Raw genomic sequence first — 27,921 nt, forward strand, 5'->3', positions numbered from 1 at the left:
ATTTTAATTTGAATCGTGTTGGAAATTAAAAAAATTAGATAAGGTAGTATATTTGCGTCATATTGTGAATTAGGTTAATATTTTAATATTTTCCGTCAAATCACAATTTTTAATAAGATAATAAAATATAAAATATTTAAAATATCATTTCACGTTCCGCATCGATGCGGAACGTGAAATGATATTTTAAATATTTTATATTTTATTATCTTATTAAAAATTGTGATTTGACGGAAAATATTAAAATATTAAAAAAAATTAGGTATTTTTCAATTTATGCCTTCTTTTTTTAGTGCACTCTCATTAGTAATTCATACAAAACATGAAATCATCTCTATGTTTTGATTAAGCAGACAATATAAAAGCAATAGAACAAGGTAAATCACTAATCGTCCGGCTGGTCTGTTGTCCGTATATAATAATATAATATCGAAGTCCTCGTTCTTCGTGTTGCTATGACAACATACATAAAAAAGGCTCCATTCGGAATTGAAACAAATATACTATTAATATCTTCAGTTTCACGCGGAGGTCATCCACATGCAAATAATACGTACATACGACTGATCTGTACTGCAGTACATTCATTCCTGTAACTGTTAAATAAATCATAAAGAACAAAGCAGCAACTTTGCTGTTGTTCGACGCTGCCAACAGACAGCGACGCAGAGGCCGTGAAGCTGTTCTTTGTTCACAGCGTGTTTTTCGATACAATATGTGTCATGCAGGTGATACCTAGTTACCAACTTGTAAAAGAGCGCACCTACGTTAGAAAGGAGGTACAATCACTGTTCATCGGACCCAATCAAGTTAGCGATGTGGTTACTATCTTGTCTTGTATCTAGGAGGTACCCGGTTCAATCTCAGTCGGACTAACGGTAATTCTACTTGAGGTTTCTCGCCATTTTACGTGAGTATCCCCTTCCATGCACCTATCCATGTAATATTCTTTCCCATTTTACCCTAAGCTACGCAACTTACACAGTTCAAAGAAAATAGTTACTTAACGTAAGAATTAACAGGTTATTTCTTGCATCATGTAACTCGAAAATGTATACTTGATTTAACTGGCTAAGGTCCAACGGCAAACTTCTGTGCACGCTTTCCATAAACACAGAATGTACTAATGAGATAAATAATTTTCAACTACTCAGGTAAGACCCTGTATCGTGGAGTTCGTCAGCTGATACACCGTTGTTAAGATTCTTAAGTTTCTTCAGTGTCCTAAGTTTATTTAATTATTTGTTTATTTAAATTGGTCTGGAATTGGTTTGCTTTAGAAGAATTCGACTGATTACACCTAATCAACAGCAGAGATACTGCACTGCATAGAAGAATAAATATATTTTACCGAGAGCTAATCATCAGTAGGCTTACAGATCTTACATTACAAAGAAATATGATTATTTAACGTTGTATTTAATTAAATACAATGTAGGTTTAATATTAAAATAATATTTATCAGAACTAACATCGCCAGTAACCATTACCACAAGCCTCTCAAAATAATCTCTCATTGAAATCAGTAGATTAGTTTCGGAGATGAAATAGATGGACGGACATAATATATTCGTTATGCAGTCACGTAATTAATTTTCTTACAGACACGAATGGTCAATTTTAGAACCGCTAGTGCGTGACATTTTTTCCGTGTCCTGTTTTCCCGTTATATAATCTTCCTGAATCACATGCTGATAAAAACCTGTACAGGAATGGTCCAGCATTCACCCATAAAAGAGACCAGTGGCGGGGGTAAACCATCAAAGAATGACGTGGAATCGCATGACATCCGTGAGATACTGTACCTGTCACCAGCGTCCTACATTATGTAACGCCTTTCGGTTTTTCAAATGTTGCTCGTAACACCTAATTTCAAAACGAGAGCCGTTCCTAACCTGTCGGAATGAAAAACCTGACAATTAAATAACCAGACCGTTTCTGTAAAGGAAAATATGTTGGTAGATGTTAAGTCATCAGTGTCAAATGGGATTAACACTCAACTACATAGGACTTCACTTAGTCCTTAAAACAAACAAACACTTTCCATAAACGTCATCAGAAGACTAGTATTTTAATTGTTAAAGGATGTTTTTTCGAGGTAGGATTTAAATTCCATGCCCTTTATAAAGTCAACATTTCGAGCCCGGAGTTTTGAAATTTAGTTATTTTCAGTGACCAATTTTCAACTCTGACTAGTAAATAAAACTGGTTGTGCTAATCATCTCATAACACGCATCAGGATTAGTTCTTATATCTACGAATGTCTTCCATGTGGCCGAACCAGCTGTTTGCAGCAAAAAAGAATGTTGTACAAACGGAAATTAAGAAATCGGATAATGAAAATGTCACAAGAGAAGAAAAATATTTTTTGGTCTAGAATGACTGTACGATGTCTTTAAGGTCGACTGGGCAATGCAAATGAGTGGCTTACTGATCCTTATAAAAATAAAGTATTTCATACATATGAACAATCGTTATGTATTAAATTTATTTATAATGATTAATAATTATATTGTTTAGATTTAGGTATCCGCTCGCCACGTATCCGGCTTTCCAGTTTGAAACAGGATGCAATGAAATAGCCTCAGGATTATGTTTTGTAACGTGTAATTCTAAATTCTTTCTCCAGGCAAAACCACAGTGTTACCCAGAGATTACTACGGAAATGAAACATTTGAAGTTTTCATGGCGATCCATTTAGTGCAAAGTGGGCTGTAACGCCTTATAGTGTCCGACGTTTCGGAGGAGGCAGTGAATTTATCTTAAACTTCGGTAACTACTACCGCAATAACAAAGCGTTGTGATGTTGAACATGGACTGCATTATTATTGTTACAAATCTACAACACTCACATATTTTAAATTCAACCTGTAGATCTGACTGAAGACAAACTTTTTTCTGCGTCAAGACGCTTTTAATAAAGTTACTAGAACTGGATTTGGACTTAATGACAAGCAGTGACTTTTGTGGTCTAAAATGGACCGCCCTACAAATCTTAGACTGAAATTCGTTAAGTATTTTGTAAATAAAATATGTGGACAGACAACAGACGTGAACTCCTTACTAAGAGTTCACTTTATGACTTGAAATGAACGAGAGAAGATAATTCCGCTCTTGGTGTGTTCTTACACCGTTTATAATCGACATCTTGGTTAGCACAATGACACAATGGCAGAAACAGAAATATCTGGAGTAACGTGCATTTCGGTTAAGCATCAACTGCTTTATGAATTGGTATTCAAATAACTATACTTCGCGTGTCGTTAACATGTACAAAGGTAAAATATTTAAACAAATAAATATTACCAATATAAATTATCAAACGCTATAATGCTATTTATGTTATAATGTGTTTTGAATGCTGTAAGTTAATGGATTGTTGAGGGGGGGGGGGGGGGGCAAATGAAATGCGTGCCTTGTGGACCAACGTCTCGGAAGTTACTTGGTTCTCGTGTTACAAGAGAGAACAACCTCGAAACGTACAGTACGCGACTGTAATATTTAGACTTGCAAGGAATGCAGGAACTCCGAAGCCTTAAAGGCAGACGCTGTCTTACCTCCTTCTCCTTCACCCCACTTCCTCACCCCGCAAGTCTCAAGATTACAGTCTTTAACTATAACCAAGTTTTTTGTGCGAGTCTTTTCTGTGTTTGTTTCGGAGGGTCTAAAGGGCCCGTACACACTCAGTTAAATGCACAAAGTAACTGTGTGACGTCATAACTGTGGTGAAGCATGAGCAAACTGCCCAGTTCGTACAGTTAAAAGGTCTAACAGTATTTAAACTGAGGAAAGTATTTCTTCAGTAAAATACTCAGTAAGTATGATCATGTAGTGGGAAAGTATAGTATCAACTTTATATTTTGTATTTAAGCAGACGTAAAACAAATAATTCCTTTTTATTTTCCCATATTCAATCAGCAGCGACGTCCAGCACTTCCTCAGAAGCTACTTTTGAAGAATGCACAGTTTATTACGTCTGTGGGCAAGAAAGCCTAATTTTGAGCATTTATTTAGAACAGTTCAACTGCATTTTATCTGATCGTCTATGGGGTACTAAAAATTATTAATAATTACGAAGTTGCTAAGTTGAGATTTAGGTCTTGTAACTTACGAGTAATATGCTGAATGAACTGAATATTCCATCAGAGGGCCGATGTAGAGCGCACACCGTGGAAGTGATATCGCTGTCTCTTTTTATATTGTTATCTGTGAACATATCAAGTGTAAACAAGGTTGTCAGAGAAGTTGCCGCAACTTGCGAATCAAATGTGGAATGTACTCGAATTATTACTGAAGATTAAAGCAGGATGAGATTGGTCTTGATAATCCACTATAATATAAATAAGATGTAAGGGCTGTGAATCTAGAAAGATGTGTACTTACGTAACACTAGCGTATGAGTGAAGCGACTTATACGAAAGCAGACATGGAACTGTTCGGTGTTTTTATCAGGACGTCACAGATGGGGTTGGTGTGGTCGGAATTAGTTTATCTTATTCTGGGGTCTCGGGTTCGATTCCCGGCGGTGCCCGAATTTATAACTTGTGTTGGGCAAGGCCGTGGTCTAGGCAACACGGAGTTTTCCTCCGGGGGCTTCCCCGGTTTCTCCGTGGCATCCCAACAATTAATCCATTCACACACAGAAGAAGGCAATGGCAAACCACTTCTGGATCATCTGCCAAGAACGTATATGAACAGGTCGCAGTCCGAGAAAAGGATGGAAGGATCCTGTTCATATGGACCTGTCGTCAGACACAACACTAAATAAATCAATAAATAAATCTGAATATATTTTTTACTAATTTTGTAAACATGAAACTTTTCAAGGGTGTTCATGCACCTGAACAGTTTAACATAACTTGACTATACGGGATTTTTAATGTTTATTTACTTACTTCTGATGTAAGAAAATCAACATTAGGCATGTTTACAGCCTACGTATGAAATTTATTTACCAACTAAATAATTACTACCAGTTCCCCTTGACAATAAAACAACAGGTGTCTGTGGTTTAAAGACAGTAAACTATACTACCTTTCTTGTACTCTTTCGGATTGGGGCAGCAGGTACGGAATACAGACAGTCGTTATCAAGATTTTCTACAAATTTGAATGGATCATTTCACAAACGTCACAGCGTTTCGCTGTGAATAAAAAATACATTCAAACAGGGCTCGTTTATCATGTTTTATTTTCGCTACACTAGAGTGCGGTAGTTACCAAGGAATGATAGGTTCGATCTGTTCTACATGTAAACATGGTGGCAAACGTGACAGTAAGAAGGTGTCGTAGTTCCATATGCAATTATGAATCAAGTGGGAGCTTAAACGGATTGTAGTGGTGTGGTCAAAGATGACCCATCAATAAATAAATAAATACAGAATAATTTATTAATTACACATACACAAAACAACACCCACTTTTTTACTAATTCAAAGAACAGACCGTAAAATACAAAAAAAAGTGAACAGTAACAAATCTACACCTAAACCACAAAATGGCTTACTGAAACAATAACTAATGTAGTATGTTTAATAAGAATTACTTCATAGGATATGAGGTTTTCACGGCGGTGAGTCTGAAGATTGCTGATTTCTGGGTTGCTCCGTGTAGTGTGGTAGATGTCCACCAACGTTTCAGAGGTTATGCTGATTCCGTCATCGCCCTGATGACTGAGGCAGCATGTTGCTAATTCAGGGTTTTTCAGAAAAAAGTGGTCAAACCAGAGAGTCAACTGCAATTACAGTCTTCTTATTCTAACTAATGTACCTTTGTGTGTGTATACGTATGTTAAACAGGGAAAGCAAATCAGAACCATACTATACCAACAAGTTTATTTTGTCAGGGGTAATAAGAGCTTATCTAACATCTGCCTGTATCATTAGCATTGTCAACATCAGTAAATCCAACCTCACCAAGATCTGAGAATATTTGAAACCTTTCTTCATATATTGTGTTGTTAGTCACTATGGTACTTTAGCAGGAAATAAATTTGTACTGAACTACAAGCGCATACATCAAGTCCACCAGGTTCCAACATGGACTTCTCTTCTGTGTTCCCCAGTCTCTGACAAGCATATACTGACACTGAAATCCCTTCCTGCTACTCATTAGCTCTTTTGCATATTATTTTTATAAAATGCATAAACTGAAAACAGTGAGGAGACTGTTTCTGTAGGTATGTTTATATATGAAAGTGTGGAGTGAATTAGGATAAAACTGATGTGGAAGCATACACCTTAAGGAGTCGGATTTTATTTTGGTCCGCATCATTATTTATTTTTTCATGAAGCTGGTGGGACAATCTTTAAAAATCTGCCAGATGGTCTTTCATGTTTCTTGTTACTGTCAGTCTGTACAATCTTTAAGGACCATAGGTGGTTTCATTACAACTTCCATTATCAATAAAATCAAGAAACTTGAACAGAGTTCATTCTCTCAGCTTCAGAACCAAATGTTTCTAGTACGTCCTTCTGTCTAAAATAAAAACTGTTGCCATGGCGAAGAAACGTCAAAAGAGAGCTAGTAATTTAAATGTTCCATCTTTATATCATTACAATGGTTGACTTTACATTTTAGTTTTAGTTCAGGTGTGTTTTATAACAATTTCTGGGCATACTGGATTGTTTGCTTGTTACTTTAGGTAACAAACAACACATGTCACTTTCATGACTAACATTATCTTCTTTATGTGAGATGATGCTTTTTTGATTAAACTTTCTCAATAGAATCCCAACTACACTCTGAGAATCACTAATTCATTATCATACTTCTTCATTACTCTCACGTCCTTTTGCTAGGCCCCACCATAATGTTGATCAACAAACACTCAAACTCAGGACAGCTTTCAATCATTAAGCATATTAGCTCAAAACTGGAAGGTCTAAGAAAAACACGTTTTGTGTTTGCATTGCTGAAAATCATATTTACTGCAGTGGAGTTTTAGATGAGACATGACATGCATGGACATCTTAATTCTTATAAAATATGAAAGTCACACAGCGGTGAGTATGAAAATGGCTGTCCTCTGGGTCTGGTAGTTTACCGACCTCTGAAATTTCAATAAACTCCTACCAGACTGCATGGTGCTACACCCCAGAAGACAGTCAGTCATCAAAGGATAGGTTTGGAGATTGTTACTGTGGCTAAGGTATCCACTTATGACTATCTGATCTTCCTGGCCTCTGCCCATTTCAGCAAAGGTAGAAGTATGTCTGAGGCACACTCACAGTCAGGATGATAGAATACACATAATCCAAATGAAAGTGGAGGCTTGGTTTTCTTCACATTTCTAGCTTCTAATCTGTGCTAGCGGTGAAACAAGTGAATACAGAAAAATCTACAGGAAAACTGCAGAAACATATGACACAGTCAAGAGTATGAGTAACAGAAGGATGTTGAACTCAAAAGAGTAAATAAAAACTGCTCAGTGCTGTTCAATGTAAAATAATTTAATCATCCAAAACAGATAACCAATGACTGTTTCCAGTGATGGCTTTAATATTTAAAACCTAAATCTTCCTTTTGTACAGAAACTATATTATTTGTTTTGTGAAGTTACCTTAAAATACACTGCTTTCCTTGAAGTTTTTCAGAAAATATGACAATGTTGGAAAAAACCAGTATAGCTTTCATCCCTCACTACCTTTTTTGCTGAAAATATATTTGATTCTTTAAACCATTCTGCTTAAAGCATAATACTCTTGAAAAACAATCTTGTACATAAATCTCTTCTGATATTCTGATGTCAAACTGTAAATAAATCTGACTCTCATTACAGAAAATATGACCAAAAAGTGTACAATTACTATGTTAAGAATAGTTAATGTAGCACACAGTGCACAAATTTAATTAACTTTTAGTCTTCACCAAGCCAATTTATGCAGGATCTTTATGCAATATAATACATTATATTACTTTTCACCTACAGATTAATATATCCTACAAGTCTATTTTACTTTAAAAAATATATCCGAGCTAATGTACATGAAATGTGAGCCTATCCATGAATTACTGTAATTGAAGAAAACTGAGTACTAAATGATAGAGCTAAAACATGGAATCAGCTGTCAATAATCCCGCGTACATTGCGTCAAAGAAAGGTACAGTTAACAAGTTCAATAATATGCATCCTTACTGTCACAACACTAAGTGTAAAAAAATTATAAATGGTTTACAACAAAACACACAATGTGTAAAGCTCACTTTATGAAGCATCACAATAGTCACACAAATAACTTGCACAGTCCAGAAATCTTATGTATACAGGGATTTGTTACAATGTACAAGCCCATAACTTATCTTGTGAACGAACGAACATGACGTCCAGGAGGTGGCTCTCTCCGTCCCCCACCACGAATATTGGGGCCTCCAAACCTTTCCCTATTGTCCTTGACAGCCCAATTCCCTGGGCCACCTCCTCTGACACCTCGGCCAACAAAACGACCACCACCACCTCCCCCACCACCACTACTACTATTACCACCACCACCACCACCAGTAATGCTAAACTTCTCATCTGAACGAGGGAGCATCCGCATGTCTCTTGGTTCTGGTGTCCGAAACGAACGTGGTGGAGGTGGTTGACTGCTGGGGCTTGGTACTTCACCACCATGTGGTGGCCATGCTGGTGACACTCCACCCCTACCATTGCCAATGCGTGGCAGCATTGAACTTATACCTCTGGGAATACCTGAAATCATATTCCAGCAATGAAAGGAAATGAGTAGCCAACAGATATTATTTTACAGAGGCTCAGGAAAAGCATCTACATATAATTCTTCTCATTTCACTATTTTAACGGACTGTAATCATGTTGGATACTGCTTACGTTCGGAGGTATTTAATGTACACAAACCTAATGCCTCATTCAACAGACAATCCATTAACAAAGTTTTATGTGAAAAGATCTGAAATATTAAAATAATTTCTTCAGCAGGTGTAATGAACTTTCATGAGAACAAAAACATGTTACAATGGGGAGAGAAAAAAAAATCAACTTCCACTATTAGGTTGAACACTTGGCATAAATGCCAAATAGTATTAATCTTCTATTCTAATTTCTTGCTTCCCTTTTCCTCTCTGTTTCTTTTAATTAGTATCATTCAATAATAATGAATTACTATACATTATAATGTACTATATACTTATCTTAATGTAATATTACTTACATAAGTGCATAAAGTACAGTAAACACTTCGCTTGTGGTTTAATGGTATTGGAAAGTTTGTATGGAAACAGATCACAGACAAGCCAACAAGTTTTGTATGAAACACTGGTCGTTAACAGTAACAAACATGGCAATGATGCAAACTTAACATCACTGGAAGCTGTCCTAATGGCAACGCTAGCTTTGTAGACATCATAAGCTATTTTTTAAATGTTACCGCACTAAATTTTTCAGTAATATCACCTTCATTGTTCCATTGTTCTGATAGTGTTCTATATATACACACACAACCACTTTTTATTTAATTATTTTCTTACCGTACTACACATAATTCATCCAAGCTTTTGGCCAAGAACACTAACCTCTTCCATTTTCACGTCGGTTATATGGTGTGGCAGAACCAAAGAAGCGCCCTCTATCAGTCCCAAAGGCACGCCCTCTACCTCTGGCTCTGGTTGCCATCATGTCTTTAGCAGCTCGCATAGAAATCTTGTTGTAGCCAGTCGGCCCTGTGGGTTGCTGCCCAGAAATCTCCAATGCCACAAAATCATCCACATGAAGAGATGGAGGGCGGGATGTGTTAGGAGGGCGTGACCGAAACAGGTCCCCTCGTTGTGGCACTGACCTACCAAAGCCTCTTCCTCGCATTGGTGCCACTATAAGAGCAAAAGATTAAATACAGAATGATAACATTCCTAAATTGTCTACTAATATTAGTTTGAATTATGACAAAACCATATTTATAAGATGCTCTCAGATATAAGATCAACCATCTTATAATGACAAATCAGCCATCTTAGTCATCCGAGCAAAATTGTTCGGTACAATTCTTCTTCACAAACTTAACTTATTAAAGCCCAGCCATAAACTACAATATAGCTCCTATAGAAGTACAGTGATGAAAGTCTAATGAGTGGTTTCCTGGATATGTTGTACTATTTAAAACAACCCCAACATGGAAGAAATAAATTACTTTCTGAAGTATAAAATAACTAATACTTTGATCGTAGAATCAAAAGGCTCTACATCAATGATAAAGCCCACTAGAGGACATGATCCTGAGCCAGTTTCATCCACTTTCCAGAATCCATCTTAATGCTAATCTTCCATTTCAATTTTGGTTCTCCCTATGACCATTTTCCAAGAGGTTTCCCACATTCCTTGTCTCCCGTTATCCTAGCTACATACCACACACTTCAATATTCTATACTTTTCCAATTACAATGGGAAATGTTAAAGGTTTCCATGACTTTACACCTTTAAATTTCTCATACTAGCTTACCAAATGGTCTCTTGTTCTTGCTGTCTGCTGTGAGGTATTTGTTGAGGTCATCACCCCTCTTCTTCAACTGATCACCTTCATCTTCATCCCCACCGGTTCCTGCCGCTGTCTTGAGACGACACAACCGCTCTGCCTCAATTGGGAGATGAAAGTCTGGCAAGTAGAGGCGTGCCATCTCCATCAGATCACAACTCACCTGCAATAATTACAAGCATCAGTAAGAACTATGCACACATCAAAAGCCTGATTTGTCTGCTAGAGCCATCTAGTAGTGAATCAGGAGACACTTGGTGAGAAATGGCCGTGAAATTATGAATCTGCAAACCTTGGTCCAGTGGTGAGCATGCTAACCACTAGTCCACTGAGGGAGACATTTGTTTCTATGTATAAACAAACATCTAGTTCACAGAAGAATAAAAATCAACACAGAAAACATTTTGCAAAAAAAATGTACTCCATTAAAATACATCCTTCCACTCTTATTTAATTATGAAATGAAGTTATGTACATTTTATATTATGTTTATTATGGAATGATACATATTTTACAAAACTAGAAATTCAGGTACTACAATGTTTGTTATTTTAATGCACCTTTGCAGTCCACATTATCCACCCAATTTTACCTGATCCATATCTTGATCTGCCTCATCTACAGGTGGAGGAGCAAGCCAATATGTCGAACTAAGACGTTCATCATCAACCTCACCAACTACAAACACAGGGCGAGCTGCAAACTGTGACAGCAACAGCTCAGGTGGAGGTAAGATCGGTTCTGGAAATTCTGTTTCACAAACATATATTGCCATTATTTTATCTCTTGATTATGTTCCAACTGGCTGGTAATCAATTCATATTCCTCATTAAGACAATACTTTTTAATAAATTCACTGTTTTCTTTATTTCATCTTCTGTATCTTACTGTATTTCTGACTAGAAGATGATGCCAGATATAAAATGAACCACTTTCTTAGTAATACATTTTAAGGATACTTAGCCAGACTGAATTCCCCTTTACAGACACAGTCCTTTTTCCACCTATTTATAGTAGCCCATTTTAGGCGTACAGGATCTTGTCTGATGAAACTCGAACCAAATAACTGCCCTTCATCCTCTTCAACCACAAACTGACACTAGAATTACTGTATTTCCTTGGTGTTTGGCTGGCAAGTATTGTCAGCCTTTTTCACATGCCTGATAACCATTAATCACATGCATTTCACAAGAACAAAGGAATCTGCATTTATGAGTTCTTTTGGCTTCTGCATGGTCTTCCATAACTGTATCATGTGGCCTACTAGACTTTTGTTTCCACAGACATTCAATCAGGTTTGGAAGAATACGAATACACGTGGATACATGAGTTCTGAGGTACACCATGGTTGCAAGATACCTTTCCAGACTGTTGAAATAGGTTTCATATTTTTTGTATTTTTAAGTCATTTTACAGAATGGGGTTACCCTGGCTCAGAGTTCCAAAATCAACCTCCAATGAATTTATGAATTAGTTCAGTACTTTTAGTTTAAATCAGAATTACCATCGATGCATCCTTACCTCTGTTCTCAACAGGTTTGCTTCCCTCAACCTCAAGCAATTTTATCAGGCTGGCAACATTCTCATGCAGACTCTCTAGTGCCTCCTCTTCAGAACTACAATCCTGCAACACACAAATACTTCAAACTCCATATTTAATGTTTATCATGACAGGAATGTAACACTGAAACAATAGATCTAGCCCCCATAGTGTGAAATACTTCAGTTTAGCAAATAACAATGCTCAGTTATTTAATGTCTGGGAAATCTGTAGAATACTGCTGGTACAGACTTTTATTATTGCAATGTATACACACACATATATTCTCATAACTAAAATAATACATGATCCAGTGTGTCAGAAGTTACTTAACTATTTATTCAAGGCTGCTGTGTGGAATGGTTAGACACATGCAGTGTTCTACTATGATTGGATCCCATATGAAATCAAACACAATTAACATTAACAAAATGCATTCTAACCTGTAGAAGTTTCTCCAAGCAGAAAATAGGATGTTTCTTTTTGCTGCATGTAATGCCATTAGCTTCTTTTGCATCTGTTGTTGATTCAGTTCCTTCAGCATCTATAGCATCATCTCGTAGCTCCTCCTCCTGACCTACATGTACACGATCCCAGCCAAGCACTACAGCAAGTTCTGGGACAGACATTACCAGACTCCTGGCAGGCAATCCCAGTCCTGACTCCGTCTCATCTTCCTCAAGGGAAATGCACACACGTAGCAGTTCAAGGCTAGTTGAAAGAGTTGAAAGGCAATCTGAGCTGTCTTTGCTGAATCCAGTGCAGAATTTGACAAATAAATTCAGGAGTGCATCTGTTTTCTTCTCCAGACAGCTGAAGCATTAGAAAAAAATAATATATATATCTTAAGTCCATTTAAGTTGGAAAAAAGAGAATATGTATATCTCACTGACACACCTTTGGTTTGCATGTTTTCATATCCATCATGATTAACCTTAATTTGTGTGTTCTGTGTTCCTTTCAGGTGAATGCTGGGACAGGCCACAATCTCTTTCTACCACATATTTCTCAATCAGAATTCAAAATCATTCAATCACTTTATGCTATATAACTGATGTAGTTAAAAAGGTGTCATTAAATAAATCTAGAATCCAGCAAAGACTTCAGATACATTTGTGACAAAGCTTTTGAGACAAGACAAGTGTTAAGCCCTTATTCAGTGCTATTCTTGTATTCTGAGATTCAATCTCTCCAACTTCAATAAATGCCATATGTACTGTGACTTAGCTTTTGAAAGGCGCAGTATTTTTTATTTCAATTATTGTACATAATATGCAGAGATGACAGAACACACACATTTCACACACAGAAAGAGACACAGTTTATAATGAAACGCAATTCAAAATATAATAAAATGGCACAAAATATTTACTGGAGATACTGAACTAGTGGCACAAATTCTTTTTAATGAACGCAGGAAAATTTCAATTAATGCACTAAGTTTTATATATAAGATCTGTCAAGTCAGTCAACCTACCTCTTGAGATGGTAAAAGCCATAGTCATGTTCTGTGAGCATGAGAAAAGTGCGGACAGTTGGCAACAATGTGGTGAAGCTGTGTTCAATGTTGGCAACATGTTCCAACATGACAGTGCACATTGTAATGAGAAGATCGCGAGGGGGTAGAGCATTTGCCAGATACACATCTGGAGTTGGCATGGACCCAGGATCTCCACCACCTCCCCCAACTAGTGTTGTGCCTGGGGGAGGCAGCAGTGTCACTTCTGTGTCACACAGAGACTGAATCACTGACACCACACACTCCTGTGCCTGAAAAGAAGAATTCACCATAAAGCAAATGCATGTAAGTAGTCATACAGCAATAAACAATGCAATGGTAAAACTCAACATCACCGTCACTTTTACTTGGAAACAGAAATGACAAATTAAAATTACATTCATTACTGAATTAAGGACAAATTACATTCAGGAAATGCTAGCATCTACTCAGTTCAAAATGTTTTATTTAAATAATGTAACATGTATATGGGAAATTAGCAGTAAGAACAGAGTAATGAAATGAACAGGTTGGGATAAATTTTGGTATGAAGATACGACTTACAACATATTATAAAATCAGTTGGCACATTTTATATTAATACCAGACACTGAAAATGTCTTAAAACGAATAAAAAGACAAATGATAGGAATGTGATTAACCAGTTCATTTATGTGATGCAAAAATTGTTTTGTTAGCTGCAGGATAATCATGATCAAGTGTAAAAATATGTATTGCAGATTACTGTTTTAATATGATTATTATAACACAAGATCAGACCTACCTTTGAAGAATTAATGGTGAAAAAAAAGAGACTGTAAATGATCGATTTTCTCAAATTAGTTCAATCGACAGGCACACTTACTGTTTTAAACTTTAAATATCAACCAATTTGATGTTGAAATTCTAAGTGACTATTTTAATAGCAAAAAGAACCACGATACTAAGACCAATGGACAAAAATATATCTGGAAGAAGAATTAGAGGTTCCGTTATAACACAAAATCTACAATGTCAAGTAATGAATTTACCAAGTTGATGCCTACCTGTATGTGTGATGAGGAGTCTGATGGTGAACGCAGGATAGCACAGAGAGATGTCACCAGTCCAGGGTAACGTTCATCAGACTTGACTGAGCCACCCTTGGTCAGGAGATGAAGAACGGCTGATTTCACTGATGCATGTGTGACAAGGCAGGCAAGAAAATTGAGCAGACGAGCTGTGTGACCAGAGCAAGGAGATTCTGGGGTGGCATTCGGAGTAGACAGGGCATTATTTGAAGGAAGAGGCTGAGGAGAGGAAGAAGGAACATGCTGAAGACTAGCTAGCACAGTATCTAGGACACCTCGACTCACAATTAGTGCTGTGGGAGCAGCAAGATCTGCCAACTGCACACACACACGCCTCAATAACTGAAGCAAGGGCTGAAAACTGCTACCACTCATGGTTGCAATGAGTTCCTGAAGTCCTGATCCCAATGAATGTAGATGTGCACTCCACAGTTTACGCCCATTCACAGCCCGCACAATTTCATTCTCTGGTAGTGGTGACCTTGTTTGAACGGGTAAGGGCAATGGAAGCAGCTCAGAGAGAACAAGCAAACCCGGCACAAACGTGTGAGGTCCAGTAGTCACATACTTCACAACTTCTGACATCATCATTGTCCACAAGCTTTTATTCAGAGCTTCTGTTTCTGAAGATGGAATTGAGGATACTGGTTGCGTGTAAGCCAGCAGTGTCTCTATAATTTCACGACAAACACGCTGTGAGTCTATGTAAGAAACGGCCGAAGCAGGAAACGCGTGCATCAAACTATATGTTTGAAGCAGTATAGGTACAGCACTTAGATCCTTAAATTCAGTATTGCGGCAATGAATAACATAGGTCAGCATACGACGTACCAACTGAATAGCTGGCAGGATAAATGAAACCAGCATTGCACCCTGATAACCAACAAAACTCGTTGAATGTAACATTGGCTGCTCATAATATTCGCATAGTTTCTGCAGTATGGCAGTTAGATTTGTAACACCTTCCTGAGAGAAAAGTTGTAGGATTACATACTTATACTTCAATTCAATGTACTCTTCTGCGTCTACAGCCTCATGTACCATGGCCAAGTCCTTATCTCTAAGGGGAATCCCCAAGAACTTTAAAATTCTAACTGTGGTGATTAGTTCGCCTGGCAGAGCAGTAGCATTTTCAACATTCCTTTTAATGATTTCACTGAGTGTTCCTATATCATCATATGCAAATAATGATGGGTTTTCCAATGGTTTCAGCCATGGCACTATTTCAAGCAACCTACATGATGGGGACTGCTGTTCATATTTTAAGGCAGCTTCAAGTATTTCCTTGCCAAATTTCTGCAGGAAAGGGATATAATCAGAGTATTTCACTGTCATCACAATGAGGTCTGCTGAATAACTCTTCCCTGGTGATTTCTTTATCTTTGGATCACCAATGTCATACTTAAAAGATTGAGTTTGTGGCTGTTCTTGAGAAATGTCTTCAATAAAAAATCGTAAAAGAACCCCTATGTTGTTTCCACGACTTAAAACATGAACCAAGGAAAGCTTCCCAACTGGAGTAAAGCCCAAACAATACAAACCATTCAGGTTATCCAGAACATCTGTTTGATCTGGATCCAGAAATGATGGATCACTAGCACCCAAGTCTAAAAGAGCATCAATATACTGCAGCGCCTGCAGTCGGTACACCATGTACAGTCCCAGCTGCTGGGCTGGAGGGGCAGACACTGCACCTTCATCCAACACATCTTCTGGAGGGCCTGGTGACACAGGTGGTGCCTGCTGGAGTAGTACTCTTAGAATTGCACTGGTGATATCCACATTGGAGGCCAAAAACTGCATTCCTCCCTGAGAGTCTAACAGTGTAGCAAGTATCTCTTGCACAGGGACTGTGATGGATGAATAGCCAGCAGTGGTAGGGCAGGATAGTAGCACAAGACATACTTCCAACAAACGGTGACAGCGAAAGTAACAAAACAATGCTGGGTACGGGTCCTGAGAACAGGGACTGATTTCAAACTGTGCACACACTGGAAGGAAACGCTTTGGCTGTGATATGGCTAATGGTGCTTCCCGACACACACGGAGAATCTCTTCCAAACAAGACACAACTGTCTCTATTTCTTGATCTGACACTTCTACACCTGCAGGAATTGGTTCTGGGCTGGCATCTGGTAACCTCTGCCGTTCATCAATGGGGCTAGCAACACCAGGAGGTGGACTAGCATCTATCAGTTGCCCTACACATTCTTTCAGTTTTTCTAAAACTTCATAAACATGTAACTTTCGAAGCAAACAACTGATTGCAAATTTCACTCTTGCCAGCTGATGGCCTTGAATCATTTTAATCAACGTCCGGTAACCACTGGTACTTCCCTCGATTTCCTTCGCAGGATTGTCTTCCACTTTAATAAAACAATTTATATTTTTGGCTAACTTATGACCTTTAGTCCTATGTCCTAGAAAATGCTGTACAGCTTGCTGACATCTCAGACTTGAGTCCAATGCTCGCAGAATCATCAGCTTGATGGAGAGAGCCATATATTCTTTGTGATACAAGTCCAGTAGCTTAAAATGAATATCTTGTGCATCTAGCAACTTTTCTGTAATGGCTTCACCACAATGGCACAAAGCATCAACCAAGCGAATTCCTGCTTTAATGTGTCGCACTTTGTAACCTGGTTGCGGCTGACTTAGGGCCAGATTGAAGTCTAATCCAATCTCTACCCACTTGAATAATGTCTGTAAAATATCTGAAAGATAAACAATAAAAAATCATAATTAGAAGATATCTCAAAAGAAAAACATACAACAGTGATTAAATAATGAAGGATGAGAAGTGACAAATGGATGTGTGAAACTAAAAATGTATACACATTTCTGATCAAAAGGTATTAATGAAAGATGTCATTTGGAACAAGGTGTAGAGAGGAGGAGAGAAGATCTTACAGTGACATGATAGTAAACCTTGTTTCCATATCACGGAATTTCTTGACCAGCTGACTAACTACCAACTGCCCAAGCCCATGCATTAGGAAGCTAGTTAAAACTGCTAACTCCAATTAACTACATGGAGCATACACAGTATTGAGTAGCTATCAGTAAACTACACACAACTGAATATGGTAGGAATAATAGGGAGAAATGTAGGCAGAAAGTGACTTCTAGCACAGTATACAAAGTTTCTAAACACTGCATATCATATAACCTTCCCATGAGCTTCCATATTAACATCATTGCAGTTCAAAGCTTGGGTGTTATGATCATGTCAAGTAAGTCTGGTTTTCTAACATTTCTATGAACACTCACTGACTTACAACACAATCAAACAAAGTGAATGAACAGCAGCCTGGTGTCATTATTCGTAATTTTAGACCACAACACAATGGGTAATTATGCTCTGATTAAGGATAGTTTTGCCAACAGAGAAGCTATTAATTTAGATAATTTAGAAAATTAGACCTGAAAAATGACAAAAAGATCAGCAATAAAATGTTTTTAATTTTTGTGTAACTTCAAACTAAACACATTTCATACCTTCTTTATTAGAGATATATGGCAATGCTTTACTCAGCAGGAAGGGAACCTGCTCAGCCAAGTGCACCCAGTCTTCATGAACTTGTGGTTCTCCTGAACAACTGTCTACACCATGGACAGTGACAACCTTTCCTTGCTGTAGAACAAGTTCTTCCAACCTCACAGCCTCACTTGGAGTCTCCACTGTAGGCCTTAGGCATGACTCAGTACGTAACCTAAGCAATCGCTTTGTCTCCACTTCACACTGGGACAAACCAGGGTCCATTAGGAACTGAAAAGTCAATTATTTCAATCAGTGTCTGGAAACTGTACTCACAAACACACTTTTATATTTGATATCGCTACTGTGTAAAAGCCAGACTGACGATTTGATGATTCCTTGCACTCACAGTGGGTACTATGCAATTTCATAATCTTATAAGAGAGACGGCAGTACTACACACTAGGTGTACCCTCAAATCTTAAGAGGAACATTAACATTTACTCTGAAATTAAATTTGCTGCAACCTGCGAAATAATGTAGAAGGTAGCATGGTTGATATTTTCATCTTTTCCTGTAGTGCAGTACACAGTATGGGAAAGGAAAAAAAGGTGAAAAATGGGTAGGAGGCAAAGGCACAAAACAGAGAAAAATGGATGGAGTGAGGGACAAAGATAATAAAGAAATCATTCCCTTTGAATATTCATTAGATTTTTCCACTGATTCAAATAAGGCAAACCTATGACACATGTCACTTGGTGACAGCATGATTTCATGTGAACAGTAACAGAATCAAAGGTCTAACAGTCAGCCCTATGTTTCACCCTGGGGTGTTGCGGGCATATTGAGTGGCTACCAAACCTGACATATGTAAACAAATACCAGTACCAGTCTCTTTGACACAAACTGTACTTGATTTTCAATTAGTTTTTGTGTAATGAATTTAGTGCATGCGTGTCATTACCATGTCAGTTACAATGCTTAAAAAGCTTAACCAAAAGGACAGTGGAAATGACAGGTTATTTCAAACAAAACGGATTGCCAAATATGGAGTGAAAAAGATAATAGGGCATTTTCATACCTTTGTAATGAGGTAGTGGTATCCTGCACTTCTGATGTGAAGTGTTATTTTGAAACCAGCCAAAAGAATATTTGCTCCTTGTCAAGTAAGCAAGGGAAGTGCATTTACGTACAGATGTAAAAGTCATTTCCAAACACAGTCATGACAAAATCTTTGATAATACATTTGCTAGAGAAAATATAAATAACAACCTTGATACTTAAATTACACACAAAATAAATTCCATTCTCTTTACTTACAAGTAAGGGTTGAAGTTCACATGCAAAGGGATTGAAAGTTTTGCTCAGTTGATCATCACAATAATCAGAGAAGTCATAGTCCATGTCTTGGAACTGAAAATGTGAATGAAAAATTATATCAAGATAAAGGTCACTTACAGACTAGTTCATTAAATCTTACACAAAATTGAAACCTGTCACTATTAGATTGTTTCTCCAGTCCAAGAACATAAGAGAAGGGGGGGGGGGGGGGGGAGAAAGAAATAACCTGCTTAAATATTTACCAAGTTATTTTCTGTTCACATAATTCTGGTATGTATTGTGTTTTCATAAATCTACCTGTGAAGAAACATACCCACCACAAATTATAAAAGACTTAAATTCTGACTTGGGATTTTGATTACAAAGACAAAGGGTATGTGCTGTACATACTTTCTACATAGAAGCATATATGTAAAACGTGAAATTGGCTGAATGGAAAAATATTCAGGTCCCCTGGGATTCCACATTTCACAGTATTACCACAGATTTAATTACTTTTCATTTATGTAGGATTTGAGGTTTTCACAGCATTCATTGCCCTGATGATGGAGACAGTATGACCTCTGAAATGTTGGTGGAAATCTACCAGACTACACGGCACAATAACCCAGAAGACAGAAATCTTTACTTTTTATTTTCTTGTAAAATTACACTACTGAGTTTTTAAGAATGAGATCCCTTATACATTTTTTTTTCTCCAGGAATAGCATCTCAACAGACATGGAAAACAAAATTAACCACTGTGATGATACACAGAACATTAGCTTCATAAGTACCAACAGTCTGAAATTAACAATATATATTTCAAAATAGTCATTCCAGAAGTATGTTGCTTCACTGACTAAACCAAACTTCAGAAAGCAGAGTTCTTCTTGAGAAGTTAATATAGCATTCTCAGCTAGTTATATACAATGACTTTTATGGAACCTGAATGTTCATTACAGTCTTCACGAAAATCCACCACCAGTCCCTACCTGAGTCAGATGAACATAATCTACATCCTCCTACCCTATTTCTCTAAGTTTCATTTTAATATTACCCTCCCATCTATGCACAGAATTTATGTATGGTCTCTTCCCTATAGGCCATCAAACCAAAACTTTGTATGCATTTTTTGTTCTGTATGCATGTGTTCAGCTCCCATCATCCTCCTTTTTTGCATTTGGTTATGAGTATACATTATGGAGCTAGTCATTATCCAACTTTCTTAGCCCTCCTGTCACTTTTACCTTATTTTGTTGTCCTGCCCACTATTTTCACTCTAAGAAGTACAGTCCTTTATGAGAAACTAATAGAAACACTTGGTCAAGAAATTCCTCTTTTATGTAAACCATAGGTTCATTACTCTGTTCATAATAGACCACCACAACTCTATCCTGAGCCAGAATAATCCAGTCCACATGCTCATACCCTATTTCTTTATGTTAATATTAACCTCCCACGTATGTTTAGTTCTGGACCAACCTCCTTACTAGTGACTAATAGCATTTATACTTTTATGGTATATATGTTGTTGTACACAGATTAACATAAACATAGACCATAAGTTGATGTGTTTCATTCCAATAAATCCTGATTTGCTTAAACCTACATACCGGTATACTCTAAAGAGAAGCAGAGTGATGAAAACCTGCCTTGTTTCATATTATTTCGAAGATCACGTGTATCAAACACATAATTACCTAGATACATTATACTACCTCTGAAATACATGCCATATTTGTACTGTCATAAATAAATAGCTTTAGGAAGATATTTAATTTCAAACAGAAACATACGCATTCAAAGAAGTAATATACAGCCTGAAGATTTAAGTTTTATTTTAGAAGTTATATCAGAAAAATATAATCCATCTTGTCTATAAGAAAATAAGTATAAAGTGTACTTTATCACATGCTTCATGCTACTATAATGTGAAATAAAGAAGAAATAAATCCTCGTATATGCAGGTGTAAGCAATGAAATACAGTATTTATTCTCTCGCATACAATGAAGGAAAAACAATTGTAAAACATATTATTTCTGTAAGAGTGCAATAAATTAAATTTATATGCCCTAACAGACCCAACAGAAAAGGTATCACCCTCTTCCTTACACCTGAGGAAGAAGACAGATTCTGTCTTTGAAATATTGTGTGTTGTGTTCCGAGTCCAAAATCCCAGTAATCTGGTTAAAACCCTTTAGAATCAATTAAATTTATACTCATCACAAGCTACAAAACAAACTGCAAGCAACAACTCACCTGTGCATCTGTTTCGTCAATGTCTTCATCACTGAGGATGGGCTCATATTGTTCCACAACCATGATGCCAGGCTCATCAGGCGGAATGGGTGAGCCTACAGGTGTGGCCACACTGCTTACTGCAGTAGGTGGAGTAGATGGTGGGCCATGGATAATATTATTTGGACTAGACACAGCTGAAACTTTAGCAGGAGAACCAGCTGCTGGGACAGAATTAGGAAGGGAGGGCGTGATGGATGGTTGGGTCTTCCGCTCTACAGATCCTGGCTTGGTGAGTGGAAATTCATCCTCAGTTTGCTCCAGCTTTATAGCTTGATCAGTGGCTGATAAAACTTCCTCTGACACTCCTGCAACTTCTGTGTTCTTGTCAGCTACCATCAATTCAGAAGTCTCAGTCTTGATTACTGGAAGAGACTCTCCTTCCAAATCTGCCTCCGTCTCTGGGATCTCACCTTCCGAGATGGACTCGACATCACCAGGCGACAGAGACTCAAACTTCTGCTGAGCACCGGATGATGGCGTCGGCGAACTCACTTCTGCAATGGGACCAGCGTAACCTTTTGGCCTAACTACAAATCCTAACTCTAATTTAATCCTAATCCCTTTTACTGCCCTCAATGTATCCTTCCACTTCTTCGCCAGAACATTTTGACTGGTGCCTGTAAATTTGTCAGGAATGATTCCCCCCTCCAAGTAACCTCATATTCACTTCAAAACACCAATTAACAGCTGCCTGTAACACTGTACAAGAAACAAAAACACAAAACTCAAAAGTTGAGACTGATGGCTATTAAACACATCAAATTCACGGATTCTCAATGACTCCCTTCACTACCTTTGTTAAAAATGGTTTATATTTCCACTTGTAACTGACACAGTGATTGCCACTTATGGGACAGAATCCCATAGACTAACACCACGAAGCACTTCAGAGAGAACCTGACGTGTTTTCTTGCAACTTTATGAATGTTAGAAAACTAACAAAAAAATAACAAAAAGAGAACTCAAGGGCTAATGGAACTCACAATGGCACGAATTTAACATCGGACACTGCACTGTCCTCACCACATGTTGCATTTCACCACACAAATAAGCATCAGCTGTGAAATCTTGCTATTATCACTGAACTATGAGTTCAGCCATGATATATATAGATATAACACCATATAATTTCAATGCTGCACCACTTCCAATGTGATGCTCTGTTGACACATTGCACATTAGCATGGAAACACCATATTGCTATGAATATAAATGTGTATTTTAGAAACCCCAAAATAGAACCTTCCCCAAAATATAACCTTCCACCAAAACTGCAGTGAAAGCACACACATCAAACTAACCTGTTGTATCTCCCAGATAGCTATAACCACACAATGGCACTGTGGTTTCAATGTGACTGCACAAATGAGTGTTCAGTCATGCAAATCACATACACTGTTTGACTGAAAAGCAAACCAGTTGCTTCATGCAATGAATTCCTAGAGAAAATCTTACATTCTAGACAATACAGCATATATCATATCTCTAAATGCTTCAATCCACTCCTGTATCATATCACTATATCTAAAAAGGTTTTGGCAGCAAAGTCTAAAGCTCTGTACAAGAAAACACTCAAGTAAAGGCCATCAAAATAGAGTAATTTAAAAACAAAGTTAATTAACAGCCATAAACATCACATATTTACATTCTTTATTTATCCAGTGTTTCCTTATTTTACATTCAATTTTAGAAATCACTACCAAAATTGTTAGATGCTTCATACTTAACGCTAATTATCTACTAAGAAATAAAATATATCAACACCTTAAATAGAGTGCCAGGCAGCAGATCTTTCTTTGTGAGAAGGGCCTCCTAGAAAAGCTCAAGATGTGCTGTCTGGCTAGAAGCATATCTGTATGCACAAATTCACCAATGTTAGACAGATACCTGTAGGTGGAGGCCAACCCTATCTGCCTCTGTCTCTATGTCTGTGTCTATGAGTCTCAATCCAGGCACATGGACGGTCGTCAGGCACATGAAGCCACCGAGACATGAGTCTCCTGCCCTCAACTCGAAGACACAACATTCGGCCTCTGTCTGATTCAAAAACACCGACGATCAAGTCAACAACAAAGAATGTACCTTTCTTCACTTTGATGCCCTCACTTCTGCTCGGCGATGCTGAAGATGGCCACCTTGGTGCCATCTGCTGCTGAGGAAGCTTGTCTTCTGGTGTGATGGGGCCACCTGGTGGCTGTTGAGGGGGAGGAGTGTGAGGCCTCTTTGGAGAACGCAGTGCTATGCCAGATGCAGGTGAAGGTTGTGAAGGAGGTGATCGTGGCCTCTTCCTGCCCGGAATCACCTCATCACGTTCCTGAGACATTTCACGACCAGGACCAAGTTCCCAGGGTTGCTCTGGAGTCTGATGAAGCAATGATCCCTGTGGCCCAGGTGGTGGACCCTGGCTCCGCTCCCATGAACCATCACGTGGTTTGCGTTCGCCACGGGAATGTGGCCTGGCCATCTCATGGTGATGTGATGGTCCTGGAGGAGGATGAGGATGCATGTGTGAGGGAATCCTATGCAGATTTCCTGGACCTAGGCCTTCATGATGATGGTGAGGGTGATGGTGAGGAGGTGGAACCACATGTTCTGAAGGTATTGGCAGCAACGGAGGGCCTTTGGACTGAGGGTGTTCAGCCCTTTCTGCCCATGGCAATCGTTCCACCGTCAGAGAGGCATGTTCCCTGCGAACCCCACCCCATCCTGTACCACCACCCCCACTACCACTCCCACCACGATCCCAGTCCCGCTCACGAGGCACTTCCTGATATTCACGTGCACTGCTACTACTCCTTTCCCGCTCTCTGTCTCGTTCCCGATCTCTTTCACGTTCCCTATCTTCTCTCCGTGATCTCTCCTCCCAGTCCCTGTCCCTTTCCCTATCAGCCTCTCTGTCCCTACTCCGGTCTCTGTCCCTGCTTCTATCCCGATAGCTGTCTCTGTCCCGATCACGCTCCCTATCGCGATCCCTGTCCCTATCACGTCTATCACGCTCCCTTTCTCTTTCCCTTTCCCTGTCACGTTCTCTCTCTCTATCACGCTCACGATCCTTGGCTCGATCTCGTTCCCAAGGTAACTTCTCCTCCACACCTCCACTGCTCTCCCAAGGCAAACGATCCTCCTCATATGGTGGCAATGGCCGAGGATCTTTGGGAGGTTCATATGATTCTCCTGGACCATGCAGCACAGCCTGGAAGTTAAACAAAACACTTTAAACATCAAGCACATCAAAGTCCAACAAGATTCAATTTTCTAAAAATAACAAAATTCAAATTTAAAAAAATAACAAAATTCAAATTTCTAGAAATAACAAAATACCCGAGCCTGCTGTGGCCATTCTTCTCGATATGTATGTGGAGGATATTCTGGGGGTGGCGGATGGTATTCTCCAGAGTAATTACTGTTGTATGGATCTGGTAGTGTGGTTTCTACCATGTAACCACGGTCCACTGCTGGAGCCAAGTCTGCTACCTAAAACAGGCAAAAAAAAAATCATGCATTTATTTTCTCAACATCTGCAATTTTCCACTATACTAGATTTTTTTAACTTCAAAGACAAACTCAGATGCTGACCACTCACCCCTATCTAGAATGAGTAGGAGCTATACATCCTTTGGCCCCAAGCACCCACATGGCACGTAGTGAGGCAGCTTTACTTTTTTCTATTTATTACACTACCATAAAATATTACATAAGACTATATAAAGTTTCACAATGTAAAGACTTGGTAGTAAAAGTAGGTGAATAAATGACAGACAACCTCTTCAATGGAACATATTCAAAATATGGTGATAATGCACCTAAGCCCTTTAGCACATACCCTATTAGATATTTCACAAAATTTATCATCTTACTAGACTGAACACAAATATAAAGGAAACTACATTAAACTAACCTAAGCTAAACAGTTTCCTCCACAAATGAGAAATATTTGTTACAATTTTGTTAGTACAATGGCATGTTGGTACAACCATGCGCAAAATACTTGGTGTGTGACTGATTGTTATGAGTGGCTCATAATGGTTGACCACTCCTGACTGAAAACATTTATCTCAGGTTTCAGTTCTGGATACCACTTAAAGTCCTGCATTTGAGTCCACAGTCAAATAGATTTTAAAAGACTAGCAAAACTGCTATCAATTTCCTGCAACTGATATTGCCCACATGGCATGTTATTTTCTGATTACAACAGTGTAATTAAGTCATTATGTCAGCCAAATGAGGCATAAGTAACTGGTCACCAAATTGTAAAAATATACTGAAGATTCTATTTACACATCACATTATAGCTGAAAGACTGGCATTTTGGCTCCATATTCAGGCTTTGTGTTTCATTGTAGGCCCAAAAAATCAGATATCCTGATGCTTTCTGAGATTTTATTCAGATCCTCCAGGCAAATTTGTAATAGCACCATCAATATGGCACAATAACTTTCTTCCCTATCCCTCCCCTTCCACCATTCTCAATTATCCCTCTCTGTTACACTAACAACACAGTTCAACAAACCTGCGCATGCTGCTGAACCCATTCTGCAGTAGCTGAGTTGGTGACAATAGCATCTGTCACTCTAGGGTCTGCTGGACAGGGACCAGGAGGTGGGACTGAATGAGTTATCAGCCCTTGGGGAGGGGGTGGAGGAGGCTCCTGTACAGACTTGGTGAGGACCCCATATACAGCCAACGTAATTGTTGTATACCACCCACGCAAAACCAAGCCATCTGTGGGAATCTGTAAAAGGATAAAAAATCATTATAACAAGGAAAATCATTCATTAAAGAACCAGCATCAAAGAAAATCCAAAAAGTCTTAGTTCCCAGGCTTTCTGGAGAAGTGGTTTGATAATGTATTTGAATTCCCTAGCTGTTACAGACTGGCAACACATAATTTAAAATCCACTATGAAATAACAATGAAGTACTAACATAAAACAATAATTATGTTCTTCCTACAGTATCATAAGCACCTTCCCATGCAGATGTCCAAGTAAGTTTTGCAATACTCACCCTTCGATCACATTCCAATTGAATATTAACATTCTGCTTATATTCTAATCCTCCAAGACTTTCAAATGTAGAAGCCCCAGGTTTGCTCAAATCATTTACAAAGAATTCTATTTCAAATTGTGATGGATTTGTTGCTCTGGAAAAATAAATGTTAAAGATTGAAACATGAAAGAGATAGCTTGATACATACAAAAAGGTTATAACAACTATAACAATGATGTATTTCAAAGTAAAAACTTCAGTAAATTCAGCATGTAATCATTCAACAAAATATAAAATTTGAATATAATTCATTCTCCAATCAGATCTGGCATTTTAAACTGAAAATGTAAATAATATGTCTTTTATCTGACAAGTATGCACATAAACAAATCCAGAGAACTTTGGTAACAGAAAATGATGAGTACTCTAATACTCACCCAAGTCGAACTCCACCAGGAAAATCTGCCTGTACACGTGCACCCAATGGGATTATTCGAACTTCACTAATAAATACAGGTTTTGGAAACTGTACAAGGTCTAAATTCAGTTCCTGTAAATAAATAATGATTTTTCAGTATATTGCTTCTGGTTCAGACTGTACATAAACCAACACCCAGGTATCTATGCATCGAAAGGGAGAAACTGATCTCGAAGAGCAATTCACAAACATAAAACAGCAAAGGAAAGGCACTACACATCAATACGGTGGAGTAACGATAAGTTAATTAACTATCTGATACAGTTTTGCACAGACACTTTTCTCTTGTACTTGTGGGAGTATAGCACCATACCGCCAACGCCGTCCAACCGGGATAATTTAATATTCCTTTAACTTAACACGAATCCCTGAATAACGTAAAGCACTTATTAAAAACTGTATAAAGGAACATAAGGAGCAGTTCTGACGCATAGACGATGCCATATGTTCTACTTGCCTCTGAACTTTCATGGGAAAATGTATCGAAAAAGAGTAATTCTGTACTGTCAGCCATGACAATCTTCAGCTTCACAGTTGTCTTGGGCACAATCGAAAGAAAACTATCGAATAATTCGATTGTTGCAACCTATCGAAAACTGTAGAATGAACTTGTTCCGATATAGAAAACCAAATTAGTTGTTTATTAATGCGACGACAAATAACTTCCGAAATTAAGTCCATGTAACAGAGTCCATCTTCAAAACCTAAAATACTCAACTAGTCAAGAAATGCCAGCACTCATGCGTGCTACATGCCCAGAG

General features: G+C 38.1%; 1 protein-coding gene across 1 annotated transcript; it reads right to left on the reverse strand.

Annotated features, from left to right (window-relative positions):
• Window positions 1–7,429: 7,429 nt before the first annotated feature.
• On the reverse strand, window positions 7,430–27,706 carry vir (VIR_N domain-containing protein). The gene is made up of 17 exons (XM_087357139.1): window positions 27,618–27,706; window positions 27,120–27,232; window positions 26,701–26,836; window positions 26,205–26,426; window positions 25,016–25,168; window positions 23,777–24,887; window positions 21,653–22,188; window positions 19,390–19,482; window positions 18,090–18,360; window positions 14,568–17,305; window positions 13,501–13,793; window positions 12,467–12,836; window positions 12,005–12,107; window positions 11,076–11,233; window positions 10,451–10,646; window positions 9,531–9,824; window positions 7,430–8,691 (listed from the first exon to the last, which is right to left on the reverse strand). Exons 1-17 carry the CDS (start codon window positions 27,672–27,674, stop codon window positions 8,297–8,299), a joined length of 7,239 nt encoding a protein of 2,412 aa, XP_087213265.1. The 5' UTR covers window positions 27,675–27,706; the 3' UTR covers window positions 7,430–8,296.
• Window positions 27,707–27,921: the final 215 nt, after the last annotated feature.

This window comes from Zootermopsis nevadensis, unplaced genomic scaffold (assembly GCF_977971745.1).
Source record: "Zootermopsis nevadensis isolate Lab colony 2312 unplaced genomic scaffold, Znev_1.0 Znev_ptg000028l, whole genome shotgun sequence".
Classification (NCBI taxonomy): Eukaryota; Metazoa; Arthropoda; class Insecta; order Blattodea; family Termopsidae; genus Zootermopsis; species Zootermopsis nevadensis.